Source organism: Thunnus thynnus, chromosome 15, assembly GCF_963924715.1.
Source record: "Thunnus thynnus chromosome 15, fThuThy2.1, whole genome shotgun sequence".
Lineage (NCBI taxonomy): Eukaryota > Metazoa > Chordata > Actinopteri > Scombriformes > Scombridae > Thunnus > Thunnus thynnus.
Genome location: NC_089531.1, coordinates 13,769,012 through 13,795,939, shown reverse-complemented (window position 1 = coordinate 13,795,939; position 26,928 = coordinate 13,769,012). Strand labels below are relative to the sequence as shown.

Genomic DNA, 26,928 nt, shown 5'->3' with positions numbered 1-26,928 from the left:
CACTGGAAATGATCAACATCCTAGAAACAAACACATCATTCTGATCTTTTTCTTGCTCTATTTTTCCTTCTGGCTTCACACTCAGTTGACCCTTGTAATCAAGTCACAGGCAGAAAGGCACATAAAAAAAACATTCACGTTGCAGTTTATTATTTACATTTGCATTCAGACTATTTACATACAGTACATGCTTTTACATTCCATAAAGCAACACTCAGTTTTGGAACGATTAAGCCTCATATCAAGTGTTAAAAGGTTGAACAAACAAAGAGCAAAGTGAAAGAACAGTTGTGGCACATTGTGCTATACAAAGATTTACATTGTTTGTGTGTCGTAGTGTTGATGTGGGATACTTCAAAAGTGTAAAGTATGACAGATCGAAAACAAGAAGGGAAGCAGCTTTTAAGATATTTAAAGGCCATGCACACCAAAATGGGTGTTTTCAGTCGTTATCTTCTTACGCTCACTTTGGGCAGAGCTCTGAATAACAGGTCACCAAACTAAACTGTATAAAATAAGAATTATACAAGTTTTTTTCCCCTCCAAACCAGGTACAAAAATGCAAAAGAGGTGAATCAGAGAAATGTCGATCAAACACAGTCTATACACACCCACACAGAGATGAGCTCTAATCAGATAAGTGTATGTGGACCAGGTCTGTGTGGGGGCGAGTTGCTCTTAATTTTCTGAAAGTGTGACATTCTGGTAGTAAGTTTAACCTTTGGGTTACTGATAATTGTGATAAATCCATCCTACTTAGTAAGATTTTTGCCTTTGCATTAGAATTTAGTTGCTGAGTTGAGAGAGGTGGGTGGACTGTTGTCATAGAAAAAAGTTGACCTTAATAGGACCATAAAAGGGCATCACAGTGGTGCAGTGTTTAGCACTGTCGCCCAACAGCAAGAGGGTTCTGGGTTTGAACCCACCGGCCGGCTCGGGCCCTTCTGTGTGGACTCTAAATTGCCTATAAGTGTAAATGGTTGTCTGTTTCTATATATCAGCCCTGTGATTGACTGGCGACCTTTCCAGGCTGTAGCCCACCTCTCGCCGGATGTCAGCTGAGATCAGCTCCCCCAAAAACCCTGTAGAGGGCAAGCGGTAAAGAAAATGGATGTGTGGATGGACCTTAACAGACCTTATTAGACGAGATGTTAAATGTTTCACGTGTGGGAGAACAAGCAGGTTGAAGTTAATAAAGTTTATTTAGTACATAATTGTCATGGATGCTTTCTCAAAGTGAAGATTTCCAACCTCAGCATCCTAAATCATTTTTGTGATGCGATGCCAGGCTGTGTCTTAATACTAGATTTGTTTGGATTTCCTCTGAAAGGAAGCTGTGACGAGTTCCTTACTGCAGCTGGAAAGGAGCAGAGATACAGACAGCAGTCATAATGGACGCATTGAGAAAACTATCGTATTGTGATCAGAAACTTATCAAACTTAAATTCTGTACACACAAAAAAAACACACACAGTCATCTTGGTTACATTCAAAATTGAACCTGAGACTCACAGTAAGTCTTACAGTACACGATAAAGTAACCTCATTTCAGCAGCAGGATATTTTTATTTGATCTTATAATTATCAGTGACTTTAACTATGAGCTCAGCTGTTTTGTGGATTGTTTAACTGTGTTAAATCAATATTGTATCATCTAAAATTTAAATTAGGTTACAAAAACCCCCCTTAAGCCAAGAGGACAGCTCCTCCTCAAGCTCCTGGACCAAGACTGAAACAGCAGGATTGTCATGAATAAGCTGCAGAAATCTGCATCTACACAATGATGATGATGATGGTTTATTGTAAGCTGTTGGCTTTTTAAATTTGTAGCAGCTGTGGTGATGATACGTGTAAACAGTGACAAACCACGGACACATAAGGATCTTTCTTTTCTTATCTCTATATACAGTCCAGTTACACATCACCTGCATCTCAAACATACACTGCATCCGTTTCTTTTATATCATTTTGGAACCAAACACAACATGTTTAAAACATATTTAAATAAAGCTGTTGATCTTGGCGTATTTCATCCTAACTGTGGTAGAAATCTCAATAAGGCACACATAATACACTCTTTCTCTCCCGTTTCACTTTACCATATAACAGCAGCCCGTCACATGAAACTGTATGTACAGTACCTTACATCATAATGTGAATGGTTTATAGTGCAAGCAAGTCACGAGTTCCTTGACATGAGCCTTTTTTAAAATAAAGCTGCCCATTATGTTGTGTTATGTTGTGGTTTGCACACATTGCAGATGGTGCAGAGCTGAGAAGCTGCTCGTCCGAGGAGGCCGTCCCGGGAGTTAACGCCAGTCGTTTCCATTGCTTACAGGTCTTACTTACTGCAGGTGATGGCTTTAGAAGTCCTTTTCCTCCAGAACTGCTACAGTACAGTTACGTGTCTACACCTGTTTCATTCCTCTGCCTCCATGTTGATCCACAAAGAACCATCAAACCTGAAGGAAATGAACACAAGACCTTATCTGGAGTGATTAACAATGACAACAAAGGCATACAGAAGTCATAAATGTAGTAAGTGTGCAGTGGTGGGTGTGTGTACGTGTATAAACCATCTCTCACCCTCGGTGTGTGTGCTGTGCTCTCCATTAGGCTCTGTCTCAGCAAACTCGTCACCACCTCGAGCTCCTGCTCGGCCTCACGAACGTTTGGGTCCAGCTGGAGGACTTCCTGAAGGTCGCTGCTGGCCGACAGGTAATCCTGAGGATGAGGTCATTCACACACACGCACAGCACAGCGGTTAGTAGCCTGAATCTGCACGTGATCTCTGCGCCGAAGGACTTTATATACTCAGCATTTAGCTGTTTTGCAGCCTTTGTTTTGAAGTGATCTTTCATTTGTACTGTTTGTCCCTGTGATCTGTCTAGATTCTTGCCATATGTGACTGTTTTTATTATGAATGTGTTCTTTTATACACCTGGCGGCAACCAAATTTCCTCTGGTGGGATAATAAAGTTTGACTTGACATGATTTGACATGACTTTGCACACAAAGAGCGAGAAATGGATATGAAGAGAAAGGAAAAATTGCACAAACCGTCCTCCCCCAACTACTTGCAGAAAAATGAATGTGTGTGTTTTGCGATGACGAGTGCCAGGCACCTGTAAACCCTTATAAGCCAGCGCCCGTCTGTAGAAGGCTTTCTTATTGGCCGGCTCCAGCTGCAGTGCAGAGTCACAATCCTGTTTGGCCTCTTCAAAGCGATTTAGCTTCAGGAGGCAAATGGCTCTGGAGGAGAGTCAAAGAGGGCAGCACATCAATTCCTGTCAAACCAAACTACCAATACGGTCCATTAATGTTACTCAGAGGGCAGCATCTCTCCTCTCTGTCACGTCTGTATTCTTGTTTTAGGGGTTTATGTCTATGACTATTGTTAAGTAGAAAAGCCTAACCAGGGACAGGGGTCGCAAATTAGCCTTGGCTAGAAATCCTATATGCAATACATCTGTTTCATGTTAATTTAATCTGTTATTATATGTTATATTTTGCATCGTCCCTGACAAATAAACTAATAAATAAATAAGTAGTTTTCAGTTATTTAGTTTGTAATCTCTGTTTGGCCATATAATGAGATCTTTAACAACTACAGGGTGGCCAGAGATTCACTCCCTAAAAAGTTTGAATGTGAGATCTGAGACTACATCCAGATCTCCATAAAAGAAAAGTTAAATTAAATTCATGTTCAACTCTTGTCCAGGAGTCAACTGATTATAATATCTATGAAAAATTGACACTGACTGACAAGCAACATTATATTTAATCTCACCAGTGACAATAGATTTCAGACTGGAGTTGACATCTGGATGATCATGTGGTGCCCTCTACTGTTTTTCATGTTATACTGATCATAGTGATTGTGCTTAAATATGCTCCAGTATCCTGGTTATGATTGTGGTTTTTGGAGCATCCTGGTTAGGTTTTGTGCATGTAAACACTTTATCCTGGTTTCAAAAACCTGGATATGCTACCTGCAGTAGAAACCAGGGTACTGTCACAGGTTGGTACACAACATCAAGACACAGCTGCACACAGATAATTGGAAACCTGGATACTGAATCATGTGCACAGAGATATGAATAACCAGGTTTCACATGTTCCATGTAAACATTATACCCCGCATATAAACTCTGGAACATGAAAAACTCTCTCTACAGATAAGTGAGACCTGAACAAGTAATGTCACTAAAATGTCAAATGAGGCTGCTGCTCATTTAAAAATGGAGGATCAGGAGTGATGAACAAGAAGCGCCTGAAGTCAGAGATGCTCCTGATTCATTGTTCAAAAACATCTGTAAGATGAAACTCACACAAGTCCTAGAATTTGGTTTCACTTTTTACAATCTATGGAGCTGCTTTGTAGCTGTGAGTGAATACTGTTCTTGTTGATGACAAGTTAATATTATTAGTATCACTTCTGTGATTTAATGCATGAAAAACTGTTAGAAACCTGACAATTTTAGAGCTCAGGATATCCATATCAGATAATGTAGCCTAAGTAAGACTAATTTTCTGTTGCTGTTGTTTATATTTGTTTCAAGGATGATGTTAAATCTCACTGTTCTTTACTGCTCTGCGTGTGCACGCTGAGGTTGTTTCATGCATACCTGTTTGTGTAGACGGCACATTCGTCAGGTTTTATGGTGAGACATTCACTGTACTTCTCCAGAGCTCCCTGGAAGTTGCCTTTCTTGACCAGATCATTGCCTTCCTGTTTCAGTAAAGTAAAGCGAGCCTCTTTTCTTCTGGCTGTTGACAGAAAAAATGCAATTTAGCGCAATGAAAAATAAACTCTTTTACAGTGTTATCAGTGTTGCGAAAATAGAGTCCAAATGATTAACTAGACTGCATGAAAACTTCATTTTCTTTCAATTAGTGACATCAGTGTCTGTGGAGATTAATGGATATGTGACACATGTCGGGGCAGACTGTGTGGAGTGTGTGTGTGTCTTTGAAGAAGCTTCTCCCATCAGTCTAGCATGCAAACTTTTCCAGGAGGGATCAATAAATCAATCAGTGTGTCAGCAGCAGTCTGGCCAGAGGGGAGTCTACCACTGCTTACTGAGCGCTCTGCTGTGCTGAGAAAATCATTATATCTAATGACTTGGTGAAAAACACACGTAAACACATCCACAGAGTCATGGACACACACAGAGATAATCTTGATCTGGCCTTTATCAAACGACCCAATTATTGATATAAAGTCTAATGAAAAGTGACTCAACACGGCGGAGTACCAAAACAACAAATCAATCCTTGTCAATCTTTTCAAAGTTTGCCTGTTTATTGGCAATAAAATCCACACTAGTAATAAAACCACACACAATAGTAATAAAACCCACACACACCAGTAATGAAACTATGCACTAGTGTGATGTAAAATATTTGGAGGCAGAATTGGCTGCGAGCGTCAGGAGAGCAAGAGACTCGTTTTATTTCAACATTTAACAACAGCTCAACCAAAGTGCAGCCTGTGGCTATTTGAAGCACAATGCTTTCCTCTCACATTAGCTTTACACAAGAGATTAATCGACCGTTAATCGTTCTTTTTTTTTTTTTTTTAACATTTCTTGCATAATTGAGAGGGAATCAAAAAACAAAGAGCTTGAATTTGGTCCTAATAACTAGATTAGACTTTGGAACGACTTGCCTGAGGAGATCAGAGCTGCAAACTGTTCCTTTCTTCTTTTAAATTATTTTTTAAAACCTACTTTTTAAAAAAATATATATATATTTTCAGTGAATTATATTTTATTTTATGGTATTTTACTTAGTTTTTATCTTTTGTGTTTTTATTTGTGTCCTGTTTTTATTACAAAGGCACTTTGTAAATGTGTTTTTAAAAGTGCTACAATAAATGCACACATTCAGTCACCACAGTAAGTAGATTTTCTGAATTATTTGAATTTCAACTTTAAAAAAAAATCCACAAAAAACCTCAGAGAAAAAGTGTTGAAAAGTGAAGAAAGCCATTATCTTCTGAACAGAAGCAAAGTGAAGGTGTGTCAGCCTGCTGTCTGCTGTTCGACATAAATGGAGGAAGTTTTACTTAATATCTGTCCGGTTGTTAAGCCTGAAATTCAATTATTGAAAAGAAAAAAAATACTTTTCACTGATTAAAGACAGTTCAAGGCAGTTCAACTAATTTTATTTTGATTCACTTTAAGACTTTGATGGCTTAAAATACATTCCTTTATTCTGCAGCTGTACTATGAACAACCCTCCTTTAACTCATTACATCAGAGCACAATGTGGCCTTGAAAAGATGGTTTCTCAGTCAATTATAACCTGATATATATAATGAAAGGAGCTCAGATCATGTAGATGATGCAACCTCACAATCGTACGTATTGTATATAATTGTTTGCATGTCCTGCTGTTTGTTATTATGTGGAGGACCACACTGGAAGTAAACCTTTTTGGCTTTTTTGTGATTTAAAGGACCAGTGTGCAGAAATGGAATATAATACTAAACATTCTATAAGTATGTTTTAATTAGTGTATAATCACCTGAAAATAATAATTGTTGTGTTTTCATTACCTTAGAAAGAGCCCTGTATATCTACATAGGGAGCGGGTCCTCTTCCACGGAGCTCGCCATGTTGCGCCGCCATGTTTGTTCATGTACAGTAGCCCTGAATGGACAAACCAAACACTGGCTCTAGAGAGAGCCTTTCGCGTTTTTCGTGAGTTTCACGGCCAACGTAGTTTCTCCTAAATGCTTGGAAGGGGAGGGGGAGGAGTATTCAGTTGGTTGCAGTCTGCAGCCTCACCACTAGATACCACTAAATCCTGCACACTGCACCTTTAATCCTCAATGATTGTAACTATTTTAAACCTGTATGTTTTGAATCATCAAATAAATTCATTCATTCATTCAAATAGGGAACGTATTAAATACACAGAAATAGTATCTAATAGTTTTATAGTTTGTTAAGGAAAGTAAGACTATCATTAACCTGTTAAACACATTACAGGATTCATTTTGTGAGTAAAGATAATTTACTTTTTGTTATTCCCACTTTTCCGGAATGACTTTCAGCAAATGACCCCACTGTATTTTCACTATTAGTTATATGTTCAAAAGAGAGGAGAGAGTGGTGGTGAAAGTGACACTAAAACTATAACTGTAACAGCAAGAGTTTCCACCTAAAACAACACAACAACATGGATTGCGGCTGCACTGATCTACAGTCTGGCATCAGATTGGTAGAAACTGTTCACCTCTTAACCAAATTATATGATTTTAAATAAAAAAAAACATAAAATGCTTCATATTTTCAGTGGTAAAATTGGATTTTACTAATAAAAATGAGGTTTTGGCTCTTGTATTTATCATATAGTGCTAAACGCTGACAACGAGTTGAACCGTTTCCCATCTGTTACCCCAGCAACAGCAGTGTACTTTTCTGAGATTAGTGCTGTTCTGTCTATGAGCCATTAGTGTTTATATGTGCGTGTGCTTCATCTGATATATCTCATATCTCATCTGATAGACATTTAAATCCTGTGTACAGCAATTTTGTGCAGTGCATACAAATAAAGCAACTTATTTGTATGCGTATATGTGCTTTTATAGCTGTGTACCAGATGCATTTGAATACATTTGAATATATGATACATACAGAGAGAGCCTTCTAGTCTGAGCCGTCTACAGGAAACCTGACCTGGATTGTTCCATTACAGCAGTATTACACTCTGTGGATCGCCTTCCCCTCTGCATTATTGATGATCCTCCCACACACACACACACACATACACACACACACAGGCACTATCTCTCAGCAGGAGCGCCTTCACTTCACCACTGCTCAGCATTTGCACACAGATTCTTTCATTGCCCGACTTCTGCTGCTGCCTCACAATTCAAGGGTTTCATTTCACGTTACAACCCACAACTCATCAGACGGTAGTTGAAAAGACAATGTGGTCATTAAGGTGGCAGATTCCTGTCGTCAGAGCAGTGGTATGTAGTCCACAAAGCTAAGAGGAAGTGATGTCACTGACCTTCCTCCTGTGCAGCCCTGGCAGCTCGGGCCTGGGCCACCTCGGCGCTGACCGGCTTGTCTCTGTGTTGCTGTTGGACCGACAGCGGGACGGTGGGAATCTCTGGAAGCTTCTCTCTCCACTCGGGCCCGTCCTGCTCAATCAGCATCCTTGTGATCCTGGCAGAAGACACAAAGAGTGCGACACACAAGCGTGAGAATGACAAAAGCTTTTGCAAGTGCAATGTTTATATTGGCCAGATCAACATTGTGCGCTCCAATTTGCTTGTTGCTAAGAGGAGACTAAAGCTGAGAGGAAGCTGAACAATTTAATCAATGTGAAAATTGTGTGGAAAAAGTGACATATTTACAATTTAAGTGTGCAGCAGGTTACATTTTTGCAGTATGGATATCTTATAGAATTTAAAATAATAGTATTTCTATTTCCCCAAAATATATATCTAATATTTTTGTAATAAAATTCACCTGTGACATTTGTATTAAAAGCCAAAACACAGGACAGTGTATTAAATCACACTGTTGCGTTATGTTACAGGTTGAAATTTGGCTATTTTTGAGAGTTTCCTGAGGTCACCAAAATGTATGTATATAGTATAAGGTATAAGGTATAAGTCAGGTCAAGGAGATATTTGTGGATGTTGGGGAAACAGCCTCTGTTGTCTCTTTGTTAAGTTTAATTGGCTGCATCATTCTGAAGTTGCAGTTTGACGTCCTACATGGCAAGTTTTTAATAATTTACTGTTAGTAGAGAGGAAGAAGAAGTACTTTATTGATCCCAGTGGGGAAAATGATCCTCTGCATTTGACCCTTCCTATACACCTACACACTAGGAGCAGTGGGCAGCCAGGGTGCAGTGCCTTAGTCAGGGGTACTGAGTATTAACCCTAATATACATGTGTTTGATGGTGGGAGGAAACCAAAGCGCCCGGCGGAAACCCAGGCAAACACAAGGAGAACATGAAAACTCCACACAGAAAGAACCTGGGATGGTCCAGGACTTTCTTGCTTTGAGGCAACAGTGCTAATCACTGAGTCACCCAAGATGATAAAGTATGTTGATTTCTTGTATACCAACAAGAAAAACAGAGTACCATAATTATTAGTATATAGTACATACTGTATACAGTTAGTATGTAATATGAAATTGTCTGAGGGGAACAGGCTCTCTCCGTGGTGCTGAATGGTTGCCTAAACGAAGGGCAGGTTCCACCTCCAGACCTGGTAATCAGGTTTCTTGTTTTTTCTTATCTGTTGTCTGTATGGACCAGTGGTTTTCTAGCCCGTCATCCCAACTGAACACAACAACAGCTGATTCCAGGAGGGGCTAATCAGAGAAATCAGCTCCTTCAGTGTTTGGCTGGTCTTGGTGGCACATGATTGATAAATATGATTGATAATCCCTAGTATAGACCTTTACCAAGGCTTCCAAGGATACCAAACATATTGTCTTTTCATTTCTACAAATATATGATTCAGTGAAATGTTGGAACAAGCAGATATAGAAGTGAACAGACATTTCTGATTGAATTCTTCGGCTTTCTAGAAGTTACAGCAGCCATATTTAGCAGCTGTCGTTTCCTATGTTTGGTTACGGTTTCATGCTGACCTGTGGACGCTGTCGTGGGCCGCCTGTACCCCGGTGTCTATCTGCAGGACCGTCTTATAATCCACGTAGGCCTTCCTGTAACGCTCCAGTGACTCATAGGCCATAGCTCTGCGCAAAAGGGGCTTCAAGGAGTACGGCTGCAGCTCCAAAGCCCTAAGAGGATCAGAGAGACACAAAGACAGAGGATCAAGCCGTTTTACACCTGCACTCTGTGTCACAGGCATGTCTGGGTTGATCTGTGGCTCTCCATTCATAAACATGTGACATAAACAAGCACAGAAATAGATTTCTCACAACTCTCATCGGTGAAAATGTCAGTGATCACGTACTTGGTGGAGTCCTGTATGCACTCTGTGCTGTTTCCGTCCTTCAGGTAACAGGCAGCTCTGTTGGAGTAGAGGATACACAGGTCTTCTGGACTATCAATGCCTGCAGGGGGGACAACCACAACCACTCATGTGAAAGACCAGAACACTCCAGTCATCTTTAATCTCATTTTAACTCACATGGGTGTAAGGACAGGCTAGTATTACATGTTCAAATCAGCTCTTTTTTGGCTTTGGCTCTAAGAGCATTTGGATTCTGTGGCCTTGGGCTCGAGTGCAAAGAGAAATTGAGATGATAGAAACAGCTCAATTTAAAGTAGTTATTGTAGATTGTCCAGAGTTGCTGAGGGGATGAGTGGTAGACAGATGGATGTGCGAACAGTCCCTCTGGTAGAGTAATTTTCTACTCTGTCCTTTCTCCTCTGAGCCTCAACTGCAGTTTCACAACCGCTAGCAGAGTGTCAGTCATTATGCGCCACTTCAGTGCCTGTTTTTTTTTTCCAATATTAAAAAAAATACATCATCATACATTGTTAGTCAAGTCAGCAGTTATATCTGCTAGGATATTATGTCTAGTCTGGTCTTATCTCCAGTGCAGCAGAAGAAGCGATCACTCCTGCCAGCTATAAGAGTAAAAGTTGGCTGAGTGCTTTTAAAGGTGCAGCATGACATTTAATCTCACCTAAAAGCCCCATACGCACCAGCACATGACTTCAGTGTACAGCCAACACTCCACTGCATTCACAAATCACCACTGACCTTTCATGCCTTAGCTGCAGTTTATGGATTTTTAACCTTAAAAAACTTTTGACCACCAGTTTTCTACACAGGCAGGTGACGGATCTTAAAATAAGTTACCTGAAAAAGGAACGCATGTGCATAATACAATCATAACTGACACGGGATACTTTGGATTATGGAGCCAAATGACGCTCTTAAGTATCTGATATCCTTACAAGGGCAAGAGGCTTTCTGTCTGTCTCCCATCTGTTGTTGATTCAATGATAGTGCCTCGTTGTCCATCGGATGTTTGAAGACTTTTTTTCATCAAAAAGCACATTAGAGAAAAAGATTTATACTGTAGAGATGATTTCAAAACAGGTACACATACAATGTATGTATGTATAAAGTATGAGGTAAAGTATGTGGTCAAATCATCATACTAGTTTTGACCGTGTGACTCTTTACTAGAGCTGAGACAACTAGTCAGAATACACAGACAACTTGTTTTTTGTTCCTGAGTAGTTAGTGTTATTTCTTAATTGCTCTACCTAAAAAGTATAGAAATTAACAATTATTCCCTTCAAACTTTGCTTTCATGACATTGAAAATTATATTTTGAAATTTACCTGTTTCTGATGGGAAAAACAGGCGAATTTGCAAATTTTCATTCACATAAAGTCAGAAAAACAACATGTGAATCACCAGATACAATGATGGAAGAATATAATTGGGGGCTGATTCATGAAAGTGATTTACAGTATAATTGTAAATCTGGAAAAACTATTCACTCCTAAATCTTTTGTGGTCACTTTTGTATATCTTTAGTATAAATACATGTTCATTTTGATTCATATGTTGTTTTTTCTGACTTGTGAATGTGAATAAAAATGTGCAATTTTCAGGTCAATTTCAAATATTGTCCAGATCACAAAAGCAAAGTTTGAAGGAAATAATAACCATTTTCTATACTTTTTAGGCATAAACAATTAAGAAATAACACTTACTACTCAGGAACAAAAATTGTGTTACATAGTGATATTAATCGGCAATAATTTTGATAATCGATTAAGCAAAAATTCCAGAAATTTGCAGATTCCAGTGTGTCTTTTTGATGGTTGGATTGTAAACTGAATGACCGACAAAAACAAGCATTTTGGTTGTGTCCCTTTTGAAGCACATTTGTCACTATTCTCTGACATTTTATACAGCAAACCATTTTTTAATTGAGAAAACAGTTGTTAATATCAACCCTACTCTCTAGTGTAATCTTTTAAGTATCAGCTGTCATGTGGCGTGCAACTGTTGATGACACTGACAATGTCGATCCAGGCTATTTAAGGATTTTTGGTGATACTGCACGCTGTGTGTGTCAAGTTTGACAGTGCAGAATTGCTTTTTCAATACATGACTTAAAGATGAGGGTAAAATATGTCCTGGATTAAATTTTTCTAATCAACAGAGGTGTTTCGCCTCAAATTAAATACAGTTTAGCAGGTAATGGCAACAGGAAAATAAACATTGTTCAAATCTTCCTCACCTGCTTCAGCACAGCCATCAATAGCTTGGGAGTACTTCTCCAAGGCGTCCCCAAACTGCCCATGTTTGAAGAGGTGGTTGCCCTCGTTCTTGAGCCGGGCTAGGTGAGGAGGAAGGGCCCCAGCAGGGGCGTCCAGATAACTTGTGTCCACTGCAGGGCTGCCCTGCTCCTCTTGTCCACCAGCAGGGCTCCTTTCCCTCTGAGTGCCGTTGGCCACCCCCTTCTCTGTTCGGGGCTTTTCCACGCTTCCCCGGCTCCTCATCCCTGCCGTGGCCTGATCCGGTCTAGCTCCCCCTCCTCCTAAGCTGCCCGGGGGTTTCTCCTGTGCGTTCCCCATAGCTGCACTCCCTCTGCAGTGTGTTCAAACTCTTCCTCCCTCCCCTGCCTCTCCTCTCAGAGCTGCAGCTACATCTGTGCCTGGCTGGGGATTTCTGTCGGACACGCCCCCTGGATGAGATGTCAGAAACTACGTCACAGTGGGGGGAAGTGCCACAGCGATGCAGTACTGCAGTAGGACAGCTCTGATGGGAGAGCCTCAGTTTAGACTTCAGAGCAAAGGGCTCTGGTGGCTCAACTGAGGTGGGAAAGGACGACAGACTGAAATATGAAAAAAATGAATGAACAAAAGGACAGATAGAGAGGCTCTTGAATGCAAACTGAAATACCAAATATTTGCAATCTTACACAATCAAAAAAATTAAGAGTTGAAATGCTTCTTTGATATTTAATTTAATTTCATTAAAGATTAAATACTTTGGATTATTTCAAAAGGCTATTTTCATATGAGACATTTTGACATATCGCTGTAGGAAAAGCACTGGCATAAATAATAAAATGAATGATGGCTGAATTACACGGCTTATTGGATAGACTGAACAGCGCAGAGCCATTGTTAATTATTGAATTAATTATTTATATAATTATGTTATTAGTGACACACTTTTCCCACAGCGACTGCTGGGAAAATGCCTGTTAGGCAAATTAAGGAAGCACTGTGAAGAAATAGATCTGAGTTCAGTCTTGTGATGGACATTTTATAGAAAAGCCAAAGAATAATTAACCAATAATAAAACTAATTATTAAATGCAGTCTTGTTTGTCACTTAAAGCTGTGTGTCTTTAGATTGTGCCTCAAAAGCAACTATACTAGTTTCATTTGGTAACTTGAGTTTGAAAAAAAATGTATATAATATGTATATAACCTCATTATTATGATTATTATTAATGGATTAGACCAGTGATGCCGAACTAGGTGCTGAAACTCCCACAAGGGGTCGCTAGTTAAAGCTGAAGGGTTACAATTTTATGACTAAGAGGTTGAGAAAGCAGAAAAAACACTTTTCTGCATCACAAAATGACTCATATTTTCAGGAATAATTTTCAATATAGTAGATTTTTTAATTACTTAAAGTAAAAAAAAGTCTTTGGTTGAGGGTTACATTTAGACATTGACTTGTTCCAAGGAGTCACTAGAATCATTCATCATTTCCCTCTAACAATGATACACCATTTTAAAAAAAACTAATTATTCCAGAAAAATAGAGGAATCAATACAAGAATTCATGTACATATTCCTGCATTCGTCTGTTATCATTCATAGATAATACTGACTGACCTATTGAGAGTATGTGAATATGTGGGTGAACTGATTTTTATAAATTACAGAATCAAGAAAGAAAAACCTTTGAAAACAGTCAAGGTCAGTGAAAAATCATGTTTTTAATAAACCAAAACTTTCATCCATCACTCTTCAGTAAAAACACAGTTCTGTTTGTGTCCACATGAAAATTGTGAGTTTTAACTAGAATTCATAAATCTGCTGCCAGGCCTGGTGGTCAGAGGTTATTGGGTTATTTATTTACATGGTCATAACTAGAAAAATAGCACAGAACAAAAACAATCAAAACTGCAGCTCTCCTCTTCTTCACCGGGCATCAAAAACAACCACTGGAGTCCATGAGTCAAGGAAAAGGAAACAAACCCAAAGATATTACAATTTTATGTCGTTTTCAATTATATATATAACAGACAAAAATAAATAAATCCTCTATTTGTAGAATCTGGAGACAACAAATGTTTTTTTTACTGACTACTGACAATCATTTTAGCAGTGCATGAAATAAATAGTTACCTACTATAATAATGAATTCTTACTTTCTTTATACATTCAATACAGATGAGTTTCATGTACAAGTTTTCCATTAATCATAAATCTCTCTTTCTCACACACACACGCACACACTTAAAGGATACATCTCTTTGTTCTCTTCTTGTACATGATCCTGTAGCCGCACTCTCTGCATCGGATTGGATCACGAGCCTTAATTTCATTTTCAGTGTGACACTCTGCAAATAAAAACAGAACAAATATTACAGAAAAACTGTTTACAACATAACATGGTAATTATTCAGTTCATGCTGAAGCTTTGTTTGTATTAGTTAGTTGCTGCTGGTTACTTTATTTGCACAATGGATACACAGCAAAACTAAATTAACAGTGCATATTAAAAAAATAATAAAGCACGGCCCCAAATCTTATATTACATTTTGCTTATTTAGAAGCCAAAGATCTTAGGAGGCACAGTTAGGAATAATGTCCTCTAGCTATTTGCAATGGCAGATTCATAGGTGGTCAGATATAGATTATTTAAACTGTGTGATCTGTATCATATATAGAGCTGCAATGATTAGTTGATTAATCGATTGGTTGCCCAGTAAACAGAATATCTTTAAGTTGTGGAAAGAAGATGACATTTGAGGGCGTCACGTTGGGCTTTGGGAAACAGTGATCGATATTTTTCACCATTTTCTAACATTTTATAGACCAAACAACTAATCCAATAATCAACAAATTAATTGATAATAAAAAATAATTGTTGAAGCCCTCATCATATATTCTATGGTGATTTAAGTGAGTCAATTTGTCATGAAAAGGTTCAACAAAAATTTCATTACTTTAAAACTTCATGAAAAAAATATAATAATAATGCTTTTGTGAAGTACTAAAACTACAAATGGTTCAGTTCTACTAGAACTATAGCCAAGATAATGATTAAAAAAAACACCAAAACCATAAGTAGTTATAGAAGTACCACACACTAGGGCTGCAACTAACAATTATTTTCATTATCAATTAATCGATTGGTTGTTTAGTCTATAAAATGGTGAAAAATGTCAATCACTGTTTTCCAGAGTCCTATGCGACGTCCTAAAATGTCTTATTTTGTCTCGACCAACAGTCCACAATCCAAAGATATTCAGTTTACTGTCGTAAAAGGACTAAAGAATCCAGTAAATATTCACATTTAAGAAGCTGGAACCAGAGAGTTTGGTTGTTGTTGTTTTTTCTTAAAAATTGAGTCCCAACGATTTATCAATTATCACAATAGTTAGCAACTGATCAAATCGACTAATCGTTGTAGCTCTACTACACACTAAAACAGAAGTAGTTATATTAGTACTAATCGAAGATGTCTATTCTATTGTTTATATATTGTTATATTCCAGTTAGTTAATTTAGTTATTGTATATATGTATATATGACTTTAACTATATTTGTTTCTTCTTTTACCTACCTCACTGTTGTACCTATCTCCCTCTCCCTGGGATAAATAAAGTTAGTTGTCTATCTATCTATCTATCTATCTATCTATCTATCTATCTATCTATCTATCTATCTATCTAAAAGGAACAACAGCAGGAACAGAGAAGAAAATAGCTCTGGCAGTATCGTTAACAACAGTATCAACTGTAGTAGCCGAACTATTAACACACATAAGTAATATTTGCGTTGTACCTCCACATATGTAGATCATAGGCTGCTGTTTGGGTGGCTGTAAATCTTTCTGTGAATCCATTTTTGACCCTAAATGATGAGAGAAAACTGTTAATACCATCACATCTGTATCGTTACAACCTGCTAACACAGAAACAGCAGGATGCAGCCGACAGTTAGCCGGAGTCAACGACACTGGTCTTAAAAAGGTCAGAAAATACAGTATGAACACAGTAAACATGAGATACACGGAAGAAAAAGCAACTAAATAAGATATCTTACCGTTTTAGCTCGCTAACAGTTAGCTGTTTACCTCTCTTTTCATCTCACACTACTGCCTGCGCACATGCGTAGTCTTCTTCTACCTCGCAGCAACGTGGCTTCTGATTGGTCCTCTTCTTCTTCGTGGTTTGTAGTGGCGGTTGGTGTCCAAAATGTCGCAATACCGCCATCTACTGAATTTAAACTAAAATCTCCACTGACTAAATAAAATAAAATAAAATAATGACCCCATCCCACCAATTTCTCACTCTGCCATTTTTCAGGTGTTTGACAGAAACTTAAAGCTTCTCTCAACAGCAGAAACTCACACAACAACCAGAAATCTCCTTGCTGCATCTAAAATTATGTAAATTTTCTCAGATTTTCTTCATACTCCAGCAGTAAAGTTAATTACCATTGCCAAAAAGGGCCAAAAAACTTCACCTGATCCTTACTAAAGCAAAACTCGGCATGCTTCCTGACTGATTTCACATTATAACATTTCTTACCTATATCCTCATGCTTCATTCTCTTCTTAGATCTAACCCTCGTTATTTCTGCTTCCCTTACTCACTTTGGACAGTTATCCTCCCATGCTGCATAATTCCCTTTGCAAAGAAGACACTCTGGATCTTTCTCACAGTCTCCTTTAAAATCATTCTCCCAAACATTTACCACATGTGGTAAAATCACTCCTACATACAAACAAACTATGACCAAACTTCCAACAATTCTTGCACTGTAAAGGTTTGGGAACATGCTGCCTTACAGGGTACAACATGTGGTCCAAGAACACTCGATCAGACAGGTACTCCAAATCAAAGTGAAGCATAACAGATGTAGTCTCATACTTTTCATTTCATCAAACCTCTTCATTCTATCGCTGTCTGTCACCCCTTTACACTCTTAAATCTCCTTGTATTAACTCTGTGTGAGACTCCATCAACAACATGCCACTGGGTACATATCCATCCCAGTCCCCAACACCAAGATCTTCAAGGCTTTTCCATCTGTCTTTGACACACACTCAACGACTTGGATCATTTAATGTCGATCAGTTTAACTTCACCCATTACATTCTTGATCCATCTTGCCACAGTGTGCTTTTCTGACAAAACTCCACATTGGTATCAGCACTGTAGGTAAAGTGAGAATCATAATGTTACAGGCAGTGTTGTAGTACTCAAGTCTGACTGATTTTCAGGACTTGTGACTCGACTTGGACTTGAGCACTGATGACTTGGACTTAGACTCAAGCATTGGCTGCATTCAGACTCAGAAGTTGGAGACTAGGACTCGGACTTGTTAATTGATAAAGACTGTTTGTTTGTTTTTGTTAGTTTTTTTGTAATAGGCCTTAAGGAGATATTAGCTATATTAATATAAAATGGTGACAGCTGTGTCATTTTTGTAGACCTTTTTTTATTTCTATGTCAGCTCTTTGACTGCACCAGAGTGGAGCACTGGAGCCCATCTTGGAACTCGACTCAGACTCAATCTTGACGACTTGGACTCGGACTAGGGTAATGGGAACTCAACTCGGGCTCAGGTAAAGGGGACTCGACTGAGACTCAGGTAATGGGGACTCGACTCGGACTCAGGTAATGGGAACTCGACTCAGAGTCAGGTAAAGGGGACTCAAGTCGGACTAAGGTTATGGGGACTTGACTCAGACTCAGGTAATGGAGAGTCGACTCAGACTCAGGTAAAGGGGACTCGACTCGGACTCAGGTAATGGGGATTCAACTCGGATTCAGGTAAAGGGGACTCGACTGAGACTCAGGTAATGGGGACTGGACTCAGACTGGACTCGTCTTCTTCTTTGGTAACTCGGACTTGGACTCAGACTCGAATACTGGGAACTCGATACTCAACTCGGACTCGAGATTTAGTGACTTGACTACAACACTGGTTGCAGGGTCATTGCACAGTGACTGAGTTAACTAAAAAAAGAATGAACCTCATGTGCATTCATTTTTATTATTAATTTAATCAATTAATACTACTACTAATAATAATGTGAATATATAAGAAGTTCCCACTGTGTGACAGAATCCAGTCCTCATGGTTCACTCATGTTGTGTTGCTCCGAGCCGACAGGGGGCGCTGTGGTGAAATGTTACCTCCCAAAACTGTCTATCATCTGACGGAGACTCAGCTGGCCCTCCACTAGTTTTTGACAACAACGACTCAGTCGACAATGTTCACATGGTGACTACTGGACAAAAAACCGCCACAACCCACAATTAGTCTATTCCTGTTTTTATTCGTTGACGCTGTGAATCATGGAGCCGTCTGCGCCCAAAAGGTTTGTGTGTGTTTGTGTTAAACGCGCCTGTAAGCTGTTAACTGACTATTAGCTAAACGAGCTAACGTCGGAGCTAGCTGTCGTTCAGCTAGCTGAGGCTGCTAACCTCAGTTAGCTTTGCTGGTCTCCTCTCAAACTTTTTAGTTCGTTAAACCGCAGTAAGTTAAGTTAATTGTTGAAGGTTTTAGAGGTAACTTTGGATATAAATCACAAACACCGTGTTTAACCTTCTAACAGTTGCCTGACATGTGTCTGTGTGCATGTTAATGTGGAGACATTATGAGCTACATTATTATTGTAGCATGTGATACAAAATTAAATGTGTAAATTAAATCAATCTCTCACCTCCGCTGTTTGACAAGTCAGTATCCTTGGTAACTGTGCAGTTATTTGGTCTTGGTGTCATGGTAACACACTGGTTGTCTTGCCAACTAAACAGCAGCTGGTTTCAATGAAGAGCAGCATCTACCAGTAAATGTTGGTTTATTGGTCATAAAGGCTGTAGGTTTGGTGAAAGGTGTAAGATTAGGGCTGTAAGTAAAGATGAATTTTGTTAGTTGTTTTTTAGATTAATAGAATAATTTTTGGTCTTTAAGATGTCTGAAAATGTTAAAAAAATCGCCAATCATAATTACCCAGAATTGCTCATTTTGACAGACCAACAGTTCCAAACTAAAAGAAATTCAGTTTTTATGTAATTTGCAATATTTAACTGAGAAAATCAGTAAATCTTGAAATTGTAGGAACTGGAACCAGCAAAAGTTCATTTAAATGAATAATCTCTGATCAAAATGGTTGGCAATTAATTATTTATTGACTAATTGCTGTAGCACCATATGAGATGCACACTTAATGATTTATCTGGCTGTTCTGAGTAAAATTAATGCTTCTACCTGCTTGCCATTTACCCACATTACTCATTTTCTTTAACCTTGTCAAATTTACCCAAAATATCATCACAAAAAAATGAACAATAATGAAATCTGTGAAGACTATTTAATACAATCCCTTGCTGTATTGAACACATGCAGAAACATTTGGGTTATATATATATATATATATATATATATCTTGAACACTGGATTTTGTGTCTTTGAGTAAATTATTCATAACTTTTATATGTGTCACCAAATGCAAGATGCTGGAAACTACTTTGAGTTTGTTTTCAGATGCTTCTGTGTTGCCCTGGTTTAGTTTGGTTTCACTACTTGTTTTTAGTTGACACTGAAGTTACAATTGATTTGCTCCATTTTTTTTTTTTTTTTTTTACAGCAAGCTGAAAAAGCTGAGCGAGGACAGTTTGACCAAACAACCAGAGGAAGTGTTTGATGTTCTAGAGAAACTCGGTGAAGGGTAAGAAGTAGGGCTGAACAACTAATCGAGATTTGAATGAAATCACAATATTGTTGTGCTGCGGAGATGTCCTGCAGACATCTTTGTTTGGTACAGATCCCTGCAAAAATCACACCATAATCATTTTACTATGTTTTTCAATTAAAATGAGAATAATGATGTAAAAATTATAATTCCCGCTAATATTGCAAATCATATCACAATTGTCAAAATAATTGCAATTAGACATTTTTTTAAAATCGTTCAGCCCTTGTAAAAAGTTCTTTTTTCCCCATTATGACTAACCTTCATTTCCACAACTGACTAGGTTACTTGTCTTGACTGCAAACTTCTCCTTTCTTCTTTCTAAAAGCAAACACAACATTCAGCACTTCTGCAATTTTACAATTTTGTTTATGTATAATGCATTAATTTGTTAATAATGTCTGTTATTAAATTGACTCAGGACATATTGTGCTGTAACTTGTGTGTGTATGTGTTTAGTTCTTATGGCAGCGTGTTCAAGGCCATCCATAAAGAGTCGGGCCAGGTTGTGGCCATCAAGCAGGTTCCTGTGGAGTCAGATCTGCAGGAGATCATCAAGGAGATTTCCATCATGCAACAGTGTGACAGGTTAGAGGAGAACGCAGCTTTTACCTCCGCTTTCACGGCTTTAATTAGATTTTAAAGACTTTGTTGTCTCCCATTTGCATCCATAACTGACAAGATATCCTTTTGACTTCATAGCAAAGGTATCATTAGTTACCCGCACAGCTCTTTGTTGTTTTGATCTACGTGAGTTTCCTCACTTCTGCTATTTATGTCCTAAATGAGACTTGACTTTTTGCGTTTCCTTCTAGTCCTTATGTAGTGAAGTACTACGGCAGCTACTTCAAGAACACAGACCTGTGGATCGTCATGGAGTACTGCGGAGCCGGCTCGGTCTCTGACATCATCAGACTGCGCAACAAAACGGTGGGTGTTTACCGAGAGTCACTGCTCTGTGTGTGGCTGTACTGAAAGGTTACTGGTTCACAAATGATCAGTGTTCATGTTTGCTTTGATGGATTTTAATCCGACCAGATGAAACATTTCTACACAGATATACTTACTATTATACTGCAGTTTTCTTTGAAAGTAACACTTATTTACTGAAGTCCTGACATGTGAAAACCAACATATATAAATACATAGATAGATATAGAAACTTAGACCATCTTTGCTTCTATACGGTATTTAATAAACTATGTTATCATCTCATTGATTGATTGATTGTTTGCAGATGCACATCAATACACAACAGAAAGAAAGATTACTGAGTAGGACTTTAGTTATAGATGTTAACTTAACAAATGTAATAATTCACAAAGCATAATATGTTTTGATCAAGGAGGAAAACGTCCTGGTCAACCATATTCTTGACTTGACTCAAAAGACTCGTTTACAGCTGCAACAATTAGTCGATCGACAGAAAATTAATCTCATTTCATTCCCTTTCTTTCTTTTTCCTTCTCGTCTCAGCTCACAGAGGATGAGATCGCTACCATCCTGAAGTCGACACTGAAGGGTCTTGAATATCTTCACTTCATGAGGAAGATCCATCGGGACATCAAGGCAGGAAACATCCTCCTCAACACAGAGGGACACGCCAAACTAGCTGACTTTGGAGTTGCTGGACAACTAACGGTAACATTGCTGATGTTTATAATAATGAGGTGGTGAGGATTTATAACAACAAAACCGATAACTGACTTGATTATTTGTCTACTTTTACTACTAAATATATTTAGATTGTTTCAATCATGCACTAAAGGATTAGATGAGGGTTTTTAGTAGCAACAGCAAATACTTGTGAACGTCATCAAATTTACACTTGGAATATAACTATTATTATTATTATTATTATTGTATAACCATTTATTGATTTTGTGAATCCATATGATCCAATTTAACATCATATATTTTCTCTCAAGGACACCATGGCAAAGAGAAACACTGTGATCGGTACTCCGTTCTGGATGGCTCCAGAGGTGATCCAAGAGATCGGCTACAACTGTGTGGCCGACATCTGGTCTCTGGGCATCACGTCCATAGAGATGGCAGAGGGCAAGCCTCCCTACGCTGACATCCATCCCATGAGAGTGAGTGTAAAGTTTGTTAAAGAACTTTCAACAAAGTTTGGATTTGAGGTACCTACCACTCACGTCCCCCCCCCCACTCCTCCCCCTTTCTTTTGTCCTTTCTGTGATCCTACAGGCCATCTTCATGATCCCCACCAACCCTCCTCCAACATTCAGGAAGCCGGAGCTTTGGTCAGACGACTTCACAGACTTTGTCAAGAAGTGTTTGGTCAAGAATCCAGAGCAGAGAGCGACCGCCACACAGCTCCTACAGGTTGGAGGAAAGACAGACACAAACACACACACGGATATAAACATATAACAGCAGAACATACAAGCGTAGTTGTGCTCGCTTTAAAGACATGCTGATGTAGAAACAAATTAATAATAATATGAATGCTCCATTTTTGTGAACAACATGTAAAAGAGAATAAATTAAACTTTTTTCTTGTTTGTTTTCGTTCTTGCGGTTGTCAGCATCCATTCATCAGTCAGGCCAAGCCGGTCACAATCCTGAGAGACCTGATAACTGAGGCCATGGAGATGAAAGCCAAGAGGCAGCAGGAGCAGCAGAGAGAGCTGGAGGAGGAGGATGACAACTCTGTACGTACGCTCCTCCGTTCTAGTAAAAGCAACCACCAGATCGCTATATACGTGAAGGCTTTATGATTATCTTGTGTCGTCCAGGAGGAGGAGACGGAGGTGGACTCTCACACTATGGTGAAATCAGGCTCAGAGGGCGCGGGGACCATGCGAGCTACCAGCACCATGAGCGACGGGGCACAGACGATGATCGAACACGGCAGCACCATGCTGGAGTCGGACCTGGGCACTATGGTCATCAACAGTGACGATGAAGAGGAGGAGGAAGATCAGGGATCCATGAGGAGTGAGTGCACACATGATGTTAATTTAACTCAATGGAGAGACGGGATCAGAAGTAAAATGTTGACACTGAAATATATTCAAAAAAGTTTATAAGTGATGATCAACATTAAACATCCTTGACAAGGTGATTGTCTCCAAAATAGCTGCAACGATCAGTCGATTTATCGATTAATTGATTGACAGAAAATTAATCGGCAACTATTTTGATAATCGAATAATTCTTTTCAGCTTCTCAAATATGATAATTTTTAACTTTTATGTGTCACATATGATAGTAAACTTGATATCTTTGGGTTTTGGACAAAATATGACATTTGAAGACGTCACCATGGGCTCTTAGAAGCATTTCTAACAGACATTTTTCACTATGATCTGACATTTTGTAGATACTTTACACACTTAATCGGAAAAATAATCAGCAGATTAATTGATAATGAAAATAATTTGTTCTTTTAAATGATTACTACTTAAATGATGTCAATAACTTATTTTGGATTTTTTGCGTCGTTTAATATCAAACCAATGTATGAAATAAAACTTTGTAATCAGTATGTCCTTCATGAGTAGTTAAAAGACCTTCTTCCTCATCCACAGGACATGCCACCCCCCAGCAGCCCATACGTCCGTCCTTCATGGACTACTTTGACAAGCAGGACTCTAACAAGGCAGCCCAGCAGCAGGAGAACTACAACCACAACCAGCCGCAGGAGCAGCCGGGCTACCACATCCAGTCCAAGAACGTTTTCCCCGACAACTGGAAGGTGCCTCAGGACGGAGATTTTGACTTTGTGAGTAACATCTTCCCTGAGTAATGGGGCTTTTTTTATAATAGAAATTGTTGAACTGCGATGATTCAGTGCTAAAAACTGCCAAACAAACATTTCCATCAGGAGCCACAAGACACTAAATGTGACTCATCCATTTTCCATTGTTTGCCTGTGTCTGCATTTGTTTGTTGCCATCTAGTTGAAAAACCTGGACTTTGAGGAGCTGCAGATGCGCCTGAGTGCCTTGGACCCCATGATGGAGCGGGAGATTGAGGAGCTCAGGCAGCGCTACACCGCCAAGAGGCAGCCAATCCTGGACGCCATGGATGCCAAGAAGCGACGGCAACAGAACTTCTGAGTGCTCCTCCCTGTCGCCTTCACCTTCTCGGTCTGGGTTTCCCAAAGCCACCATGACTACAAAACTTATGTCCACTTGACTCAGAAGAACTAAAAATGACCTTGTTGCTCTTGTTGGAAGCCCACTGCTGGTCTGGACTGACTGCTGACTGGAGGAACAGTCAGTCAGCAGAGGAGGAAAGTTGGTGGTCGTCTGTGAAATTTGATGGTTTGTTGCCTGGGTGACGTCCATTTTGGCCCCTGGATTCAACTCATACACACATCTGGATTGTTCTATACTTTGTCTGGATGCTGTTCGTCCATTTTCTCACATTTGTTCCTTACTGTGAAGTTGTTTTTAATGAATGATGATGCAGGAACCAAGCCTTGACGATTACACATCTGGAAGTCACAAAATTAATTTCCCCCTTTCTCAATAAATTTACCTTTCATGTCACACAGACAACCACCATCAAAACATAAAGAAGGATCTCTTCTACGACATCCAGGCCAATATGTCACCCATCCTCTGGCAGCAGTGAGGCTATAAAGCAGTGCGGTCGATAACCAGTGGTCTTTTTTTTTTTCTTTTCTTTTTTGTTTCCCTCAAACTTTTTACTTTCACTGTAAATAAAATAATATAGAGCCTAGTTTGGAAATACCTGCGACAAAAAGCTGTGGAGGTTTGTCCATGACCAAAGACAATCAAGATGATGTTGATCAAGTTGAGAATGCCTTAAAATATTTGAAAGCTGGTTTTCAAAAAGGAAGAAAAAAAAAAAGCAATGTCATAAAGAAAAACAACCAAGTTTTCCGAGCCTCACCTGGAGATGAGTCGGAAGTGGACGGAGGAAAGCAGAACGGACGGAAATCAGTCAGATGGTGAAGAAAGAAATGTTGCATGTTTTCAATCGTTTGTGGACCAGAAAGTTCTGAACTTATTTCTTTCATCTTTTGTTATCATTTATTTAATCTTTTTCCTCTTTAATTCTGATGTTCTGGGCTACTTTGAACATCGAGGGCAACGTTTATATATGCCTCATAACACATCTGTCCCAGTTCTACATCCCTTTCTGAGCACAGACGTATCCACTGCTCTTACTTAATTTAAAAGCAGAGTCTTTACTCGAGTTAAAAACAAAGTTTAAATCCATATTCATTCCAAAATAAGAACAAATTTTAAAACTTCTATGATTTCCAGACAAGCAAAATCATTCCATAACACCTGTATGACTTATTTTTTTATCTCTCAGGAGTCTTTAAAAATCCTGTACGTCTGTTTCATCGTTCTAATAATCTTGTTTTCTCTGATTGTTCCACACTTTGATTGATAGATCTGAGTATGACTTTATAAAACATTTCATCCAGATGTGGAGACATCCTTTACATAAAACAGCGGATGTGGAAGATAACGGTTCAGGGCTAAGAGAAGAAAGCAACGAGTTGTCACGTTAACTGTTGTACAGCTGTTGTCCACTTCAGGAGAAAAGCATCAGGTTGAGACGATACACTCAAGTGACTGATATCAGACAGCCGCTGCATCAGCCACACGTCTAACGTCTGAATTTCAGACTTTTTTATTTGCATTAAGAAATTTTTTTTTTTTCAGGTTTCCTTGCAGGTTTCGCTTCAGCAGTTATGAGTGAGAGAGAATGTTGCGGTTACGAGATGTGATGTTATTAATGAAGGATGGAAGATGTTGTGCGTTTCGTGCATATTTGTGAGTTAAAAACTGTACTTAGGTGAGAAACTGTCCGGGTCGGAGATCAACTGCGTGTTGTGAAATCACTTCTCCTCTGTGTGAGTGAAGGTTAGGGAGGCTTTTGAGCAACGGTGACGGTTTGGAAACCCACACTAACGAGATGATGACGAAGGAATCAAACTGTCAGGGCTGGAATTTACTTTGTGTTGATGTTTTTTTGATTTTTTTTTTTCACATGTGCTAATAACGACCCTTTGAATGAATTCAGACTGTCCTTATACTAAAACACATGTATGTCTGCAGGTTGCTGTTCCATATGAATGTTAATATGCAGTCTTGACACGCTGCATATTAATTTTAATGATATAGTAACCTTATATCGATCTGTTACACTATCTAAATGTCTTATCTGATGGACAATGTGGCCAAAACGAGGCTGACTTTTTAAAAACTTTGATCCAAATTTCAATCAGTACTTTCTCATGAATGATCATGTCTGTTTGTTCTTCAAAATGTTTGTTTTTTGTTTTTGTTTTTTTCTGAACGAGGAATCATTACCACACTTACTATGAATTGACTGTCACTCACTCTTTGATGATTTTTTTTTTTTCGCTTTGTGCTGAAGTCTGCAGTGCATCGGCAACTTACATACAAGCATTCACACTTTTATTATTTATTAAAATATGTATTTTTCTTTTTGTGACACTGGTTTAAATATAGAAGCTGACATGGCTGTTAATATTTTTGCCCTTTGTCAACTATATGTGGCTTGAGTTCTGTGTGTTTTTAGACTATGCATGTTTGCAGCTTTTAACGAAAACTTATCTGCTCTGTTTGAAATATGACATTGTTGAAATTCTGCCATATTATGTATAGTTATCTGAAATCTAAAAATCACTTTTTTTGATATATAGCTTATATGATTTCATTTATTTCCACTGTTATTTCTGCTACTTGAGGGTGTAGAGTGGAATGTAAGCATTTATGTTTGAACCACTTAATTTATTATCTTTTTGTTTGTGAAACTTTATAAAGTTTTGGAAAAGGTGCAAGAAATAATAAAAGTTACTTCTAGTTAACCATAACTGCGGCCTTTTATCTTATCTTTGACTTCATAACTGGACATTTGAACCTCTAGATTGAACTCTATTTCAGTAAAAACACAAAACACCTGTCGTACCGTAATTGTTAAACTACGGGTGCACTTATTTTTCATTTGCA

General features: G+C 38.7%; 3 protein-coding genes across 4 annotated transcripts; 1 reads left to right on the top strand and 2 right to left on the bottom strand.

The window, feature by feature from the left end:
* Nucleotides 1-122: 122 nt before the first annotated feature.
* spag1a (sperm associated antigen 1a) lies at nucleotides 123-13,786 on the bottom strand. 2 transcript variants are annotated; one of them, XR_010931681.1, is made up of 9 exons: nucleotides 12,220-13,786; nucleotides 9,963-10,062; nucleotides 9,634-9,786; nucleotides 8,029-8,186; nucleotides 4,629-4,770; nucleotides 3,126-3,252; nucleotides 2,587-2,724; nucleotides 2,350-2,462; nucleotides 123-1,357 (listed from the first exon to the last, which is right to left on the bottom strand). XR_010931681.1 is itself a non-coding variant. In XM_067612767.1 (8 exons), the coding sequence occupies exons 1-8, from the start codon at nucleotides 12,554-12,556 to the stop codon at nucleotides 2,457-2,459; spliced, it is 1,161 nt and encodes a 386-aa protein (XP_067468868.1). In that variant the 5' UTR covers nucleotides 12,557-13,786; the 3' UTR covers nucleotides 123-2,456. The 2 variants fall into 2 exon arrangements, 1 of the variants encoding a protein (XP_067468868.1); XM_067612767.1 differs by having other exon boundaries at nucleotides 123-2,462.
* Nucleotides 13,787-13,918: 132 nt separating this feature from the next.
* polr2k (RNA polymerase II, I and III subunit K) lies at nucleotides 13,919-16,387 on the bottom strand. Its single transcript, XM_067612774.1, has 4 exons — nucleotides 16,276-16,387; nucleotides 16,015-16,083; nucleotides 14,472-14,564; nucleotides 13,919-14,165 (listed from the first exon to the last, which is right to left on the bottom strand). Exons 2-4 carry the CDS (start codon nucleotides 16,073-16,075, stop codon nucleotides 14,143-14,145), a joined length of 177 nt encoding a protein of 58 aa, XP_067468875.1. The 5' UTR covers nucleotides 16,076-16,083; nucleotides 16,276-16,387; the 3' UTR covers nucleotides 13,919-14,142.
* A 1,913-nt stretch (nucleotides 16,388-18,300) lies between these two features.
* On the top strand, nucleotides 18,301-26,792 carry stk3 (serine/threonine kinase 3 (STE20 homolog, yeast)). The gene is made up of 11 exons (XM_067612766.1): nucleotides 18,301-18,562; nucleotides 19,835-19,915; nucleotides 20,399-20,527; nucleotides 20,755-20,869; nucleotides 21,416-21,580; nucleotides 21,868-22,035; nucleotides 22,151-22,288; nucleotides 22,492-22,617; nucleotides 22,702-22,903; nucleotides 23,497-23,690; nucleotides 23,869-26,792. Exons 1-11 carry the CDS (start codon nucleotides 18,540-18,542, stop codon nucleotides 24,025-24,027), a joined length of 1,500 nt encoding a protein of 499 aa, XP_067468867.1. The 5' UTR covers nucleotides 18,301-18,539; the 3' UTR covers nucleotides 24,028-26,792.
* The last annotated feature ends 136 nt before the right edge of the window (nucleotides 26,793-26,928 follow it).